Source organism: Terrapene carolina, unplaced genomic scaffold (genome assembly GCF_002925995.2).
Source record: "Terrapene carolina triunguis isolate 2854851 unplaced genomic scaffold, T_m_triunguis-2.0 Scaffold212, whole genome shotgun sequence".
Lineage (NCBI taxonomy): Eukaryota > Metazoa > Chordata > Testudines > Emydidae > Terrapene > Terrapene triunguis.
In genome coordinates this window covers 12,556,263-12,562,144 of record NW_020664563.1, presented here as the reverse complement: position 1 = coordinate 12,562,144, position 5,882 = coordinate 12,556,263, and the positions used below count along the sequence as shown (strand labels likewise).

General features: G+C 48.9%; 1 protein-coding gene across 1 annotated transcript in view; it reads right to left on the bottom strand.

Annotated features, from left to right (window-relative positions):
- The window catches only part of LOC113407555 (LIM/homeobox protein Lhx4), a 71,220-nt gene that overhangs the window by 44,961 nt on the left and 20,377 nt on the right, over positions 1-5,882 (bottom strand). The window contains exon 2 of the mRNA XM_026656193.1: positions 1,625-1,796. Within this exon, the coding sequence (XP_026511978.1) occupies positions 1,625-1,796 (172 nt within the window). The remainder of the gene's footprint in view (positions 1-1,624; positions 1,797-5,882) is intronic.

Sequence of the window (5,882 nt, the reverse complement as noted above, 5' to 3'; positions counted from 1 at the left end):
ACTGTCCTTTATAAAATGACTGCATTTTGCAATCGGGGATAAAATTTACTGCAAAAAGTCCAATTTTCATTGCAAGAATAATGCTCTTTCACAGAGGAGCCATGGACAGTCCAGGATTTGTACATCAGATAGTTTAGAGCAGTGGTTCTCAACCAGGGGTACATGTACCCCTGAGGGTACGCAGAGGTCTTCCGGGGGGTACATCAATTCATCTAGATATTTGCCTAGTTTTACAACAGGCTACAGAAAAAGCACTAGTGAAATCAGTACAAACTAAAATTTCATACAGACAATGACTTGTTTATACTGCTCTATACACTGAAATGTAAGTACAAAATTTATATTCTAATTGATTTATTTTATAATTATATGGTAAAAATGAGAAACTCAGCAATTTTTCAGTAATAGTGTGCTGTGACACTTTGGTATTTTTATGTTTGATTTTATAAGCAAGTAGTTTTTAAGTGAGGTGAAACTTGGGGGTACGCAAGACAAATCAGATGCCTGAAAGGGGTACAGTAGTCTGGAAAGATTGAGAGCCACTGGTTTAGAGGCAGGTACACAGATTGCAAATGGCCCAAGTGTGAATTAAATAAGGCTTTTACCCTACTAGGAAAAAATATGGAAACAGGGAAATGAAGGCAGCAAAAAACAAAAACAAAAAAACAACCCACAAAGAGAGGAGATCTTGAAAAGCAGCAGGGATCTGGAGTCTTTGTGTTTGTGTGGGTTTCTCCTGCCCTCTAGCTCTGATCTGAACAGATGTGCTTGATGCAGGAAGAGTGATTAACAAGCCGAATCCTTAGTCCAATTTGGGTTTAAAAATGTAATAGGGAGGGAGGGTGTGGGGGAGAGAGGAGTATTAGAGAGATTTGGGTCTCTAAGAAGGTTAAATCCCCACAAATAGCATTCAGCCTGTGGCAGTTTTAAAGCAGCAAAATTCCCTTTATTTAAACACTTGGGCTTAAAAAAAATGTATATATAAGAAGATTTTGGAGAAATTATGCTTAAAATTTGTCCAGTTGTTTCCATGTCTGTCTGTACCGGTACCTGCTTAGGGAACATCATGCCTGTCTTTCCATGATCGCCGTCTGTTTTCCTTTTTCTCTCCATTTCCACCAGACTCATCGTGGGCTGTACCCCCATGCAGCCAGCCTGTCTGGGAGGCCAAATGGTTCCCTTTCTGATGAAACCCAGAATCAGAGGCATGAGGGTAGTAACCGGGGGCTCCCCAAGCTGGCATCTCCTGTGATCTGGGCAATTGAGTTACTCTGAGCTGATCCCAGGAGGGGAGGCCAAAGCAGCCATGTCCTGGTTTTCGCTAACCCTAAACTTTGCCAAAGCAGCTGCAGGGGCAGGTTGGGATTCGATTAGCAGAAATATTAAGTTAGAAAGGGATTTATTTCTAATGAAAAACAGCTTGTGAGCATTGTTAGGACCCTGGTGTGCTCCTGAGAGCGGGGCTCTTAGTCCTAAACCCCTTGGCAAGCGCTGGCAGGGAGTTTCTGGAGCAAGGTCTCCTGTGCAAGGAGGAGCTTTCTCCACAGCCTGGTGTGAGCTGTCAGAAAACACCCAGGCCACTGCCACTCAGCCCTCCCAACACAAAGGAGATGGTTGCACTTACTTGAAGAAGTCTTCCTTACAGTAGACGCTCCCGGCTCTGGAGAAGCACCTGTCCACTAGCTGCATCTGGCAGTCCGCGCACTTGAGGCAGGAGCTGTGCCAGTGCCTGTCGAGGACTTTCAGGATGAACTTATCCAGGATGTGCTGGTTGCAGCCAGCGCACTGGGGAATCTCTGACGAAGCAGCAGTCGGGGGAGGAGGGAGAGAGGAGAAGAGCAGGGTCAGTGAGGACGGCACCATTTGGGGAAACGAAAAGGCGCAAGAGGGCCTCGGAGGCCTGTATCTCCCTGCTCTGTGGGAACGGAGGGAGCCGGTCACTGAGTTAGAGATTAGCATTCAGGGAGCTAAGCCCACCTGGTGTCCCACTCCCTTCTGGATGAGAACACTGCGTGCTCACCCAGCCCCCTGCTCTCCCGGCGCTCCAGCTACACCCCACGTCTGTGCTGAACAGCATTACACCTCAGGAGTGCCTCAAGACCCCAGCGAGACGGCACAGATATAGTGGGAGACATCCCTTCAGTGGCTTCTGCTCCCCTTCCTCATCCAGGCCATCCCCCTCATCCTCCCCCTTAAGGCCCTGAGCAGCTTCAACCTGGCTCGCCTCAGCTCCCATGTCTTCCTGCCCCCTCTCCCTAACCTCTCCCCTCACCTCCTCCCCCTACTCTTGGCTTCCAGCCTTCTCTCACGCTGCCCCTCGTCCTTGGGGCAGCTTCCCGCTTCCTGCGCACCAATAGCCCCTTCCCTTCCTCAAAGCCCCCCTTAAAACTCCCTGCCTTCAGCCTCCCTGGACCGCTCTCACTGACCATGTTTCCCTGCTGCCCCCAGAGACAGCACAGCCACCACAGGGCTTGCTTCGTACTGGACGGGCACCGCTAGGCTCTAACTTCTTTGGGGTGGGGTCTCTATTGCTTTTCCCAGTGCCTTGGACACCTGTGGCACGAGATGAACAAGGCCGCCCACTCTGGTGCTTCCCTACATGCCTCATCCCCAGTGGGGAGTGGGCATGCCACAAGTTTCCCCTCCCAGAGATCCCGTCGGGGGGTCCCCCTCCCAGGCCCATCCCAATGGAAGAGTCTGGGCTGTAACCCATGGCTCTCCAGGGCAGCGTTGGTGGCATAGAACTGCTCTGCAGAGGCACTTTGGTGCTCTCTGCCACCCATTGGCATCACAGCCATGGCAGGAGCCAGGGGCTCCCCAATGCACTCCTGCTCCCGGGGGTGGGGGTCTACTCAGCTGTGTGGAGGGAGACATTGCAAACCCTGTCCTCAGGAACAAACTCCTGTTTGTGAGGCACAGTTATTGTGAGAGTCCAACCAGCACCCCTTCCCCCCCACATATCGACATCCCGACCTAGCTCTCCCACGGCGGTGAGTGGGAGAGGCTCTGGCAATATCTGTGGAGCACGAGCCCCCTCCACTCACAGAAGTAGGCAGGCATAGACCTTCAGCTGTGGGGGGAGGGGGCAATACGTTAAAATATTCTTTCCACTAAAGAAGGTCTTACTAAAAAGTGGTTGTGGAGATGGCAGCTCCTGGATGGGGCTCAAAGCCAAGCTCCCGACCGTCCACTCCCACTAGCAATCCCCCAGCACGTTGTGTGAGAGGAGCAGCCACCCTCATGCCCTGGCATAATTCCAGCCTGGTGAAGAACGCCCGGCTGCCTACATTCCCTGGCAGTTACGGGCTCTGTGTGAATCACTCTATATTGAATTTGACATAAAAGCCTAGGTCAGGTGACATGTACTTAGAGCACACACAAACTCTACCTGAGGAGAACATTACTGAGGTCGTAAAGTCCCACACACAGTCTCCCCGTCCCCGTCTCTTCCTCGCCCCCACTGGCCTCCAGTCACCCACACACCCACGTTCCCTATCCCCACTGGCTCCCTGTCCCAGTGTCTCTACCAGACTCCTCCTCCAATCCCAGTGTCCCTCCTCCCAGTCTCTTTGCTCAGCCAGTCGCAGTTCTCCCTTCGCACTCAGGCTTCTCACCTGCTCTGTCCCCCTCCTACCACCTCTTTCCCCCACCCCCTGGATCCCAGTCCCCACACACCTGACTCCCAGGCTCAATGCTCAACCAGTCCCAATATGCTCTGGTCCCCCCTCTGGCTCCCAGTCCCCATCACCCCCAGCAACTCCCAGTCCTACTTTCCCTCTCCCCCACCACCATCAGGCTCCAGTCCCAGTCTTCCCCACCAGGCTCCTTCTCCCAGTCTACAGTACTTCCCCTGCCAGGTCTGGCTCTTGTCCCCTCTGCATTCAGTTCAAGCAGCTTCCTCCCCAACCATGCCTGAGCCCAGGAGGGGAAGCAGTGAGAGCACATGAAGGGACAGGCTTCCTGCTCTCAGTTCAGGTGCCCAGACCCAGCACCGCTTGGCCTGAAACACCCATGAACTGCAATTGCTGGCAAAGTCCCACTGTGGACAAAGTCTTTGGGGAATTAAGCTGAGAAGTTCTAACAAGTCTCTACTGAGCATGTGCAAACTGCAATTTTTCAGAGGCTGGAAACTTGGGTGGCCAAATTTAGATGGCTTTTCACAAAGATGACAAATTGCTGCCCTTCTCTCCAAACTGCAAGTCCCTGATGTAAAGCACGGGAGCACTAGAACTTCGCAAACAAGAAAGGTCACCAGGATTTTTTAACATGAGCAAAACAACGCATTTTATTTCCCCTAGCCTTGTTCTTTGAAACCATTGAGCCATTTTGGCTCAAATTTTCCAAAACAATTCAGCCTGAGGCAGACACCCAGCATGGAACATTTCAGCCTAAAAACCAGTCAAAGTCTGGCAAATTTATAAGCAACTGAAAACTGAGTCTTTTTAATGGGAGGTGTCAAGCAACTTCAGTAACAGGTGGTGCTACCAGCCCCTGCCTATGATACAATGGATTGTGAGGAGTAGGGACAAGGCAGGATACATGTAATAGCTCAAAACAAAAGAATCTGTGAGGATTCAGCAGAGAGCACATAAGTGCTAATATAACCACCCAGACATGGGTTTTGGTTTTTAGCATGACTAAAAGCAAGAGCCTCTACAGTTTAAGTTAAAGGAGTAACTCCTCTAGTCGGCAGCTATGTAAGGTTCTTATCCTCTTATATGGACCAGCTACTAGAAGGTAACAAAGACATGCAGTTTGCTAGGGTGGAGTACACTAACAGATGATGATTCCAAACCCATCAGCAGGGTATCTAATGCAAACAGCGAGAGAGAGAGAAAAAAGTGACAGCATAGAAGAACGACACCAGTACAGAGCTAACACACCAAGATCATGGGGTTCATTACTGCCAGTAAAAGCAAGATTGGATGGTAGGCCCAGGTATTTGGTTTAGGGTTGCTGAGTCTCCAGGAATTAAAGATTAATCTTTAAAGATTATGTTGTGTGATGAAACATCCAGGGATACGTCCAACCAAAACTGGCAACCCTAATTTGGCTTGAAGGGACACATTGTCTATAGCTATGCAAAAATTCTCCTGTGCTACACAGATCTGCGTGGCAATCCAAAAGCAGACACCAAATCAGAGCATACTTGCTGATGTAGTTTGTACATTCTCACATTCACTGCAGTGTCAATGGGCTATGGTGTAGCTCCTTCACTTTCTGACCTAAATTGTTGCATGGTGTTCCTGGGCTCTGTTAAATGGCTACCCCAATCCACACCAAAGGTGGCTGCATTTCACAGTTGTCTGAAATAGTCCCACTGTGCAGTATTTATGCTTTGTAAAGAGCTTTTGAAATGCTTTGGAGTGAGAGGCTCAGTATAAAAGCAAGATATATATCTAGCTATCTAGACTCATATAAGATGTCTGTCTAGAGACAGACAGCTTATATAGATCTGGATAGCTAGATATTTATCTCCATTTCTATCTGCCTATAGTTCAGAATAAGCAGAGAGTGCTGTAAAAGTCTGCAAGAGAAGATTGCCATGTAAAAGCAATGCACATAATGCTGCCATGCATGCATAAAAGATGATTGATTTTAAAGAAATATGCCCTGTAGTAGGAGTGTAATATCACAGGAGATGTTTGTGCATCAGCTCTTTCTTTCACTTGTCTATTGGGCACTTGTCTATTGGTATCAGGACAACTGACTAGCAGTAAATATTTGGGCATTTTTATGCCGCCACAAATCTAGAGAAGGGTCAGGAAAGAGTTACCGATTGTACCAAAATGAAACAGACAAGCTGATTGGCTTATTTATTGATATGCTTTTTAAAGCTCACACACATTGGCCAGCCTGAAGCCAGTTTACTCTGAGAAATC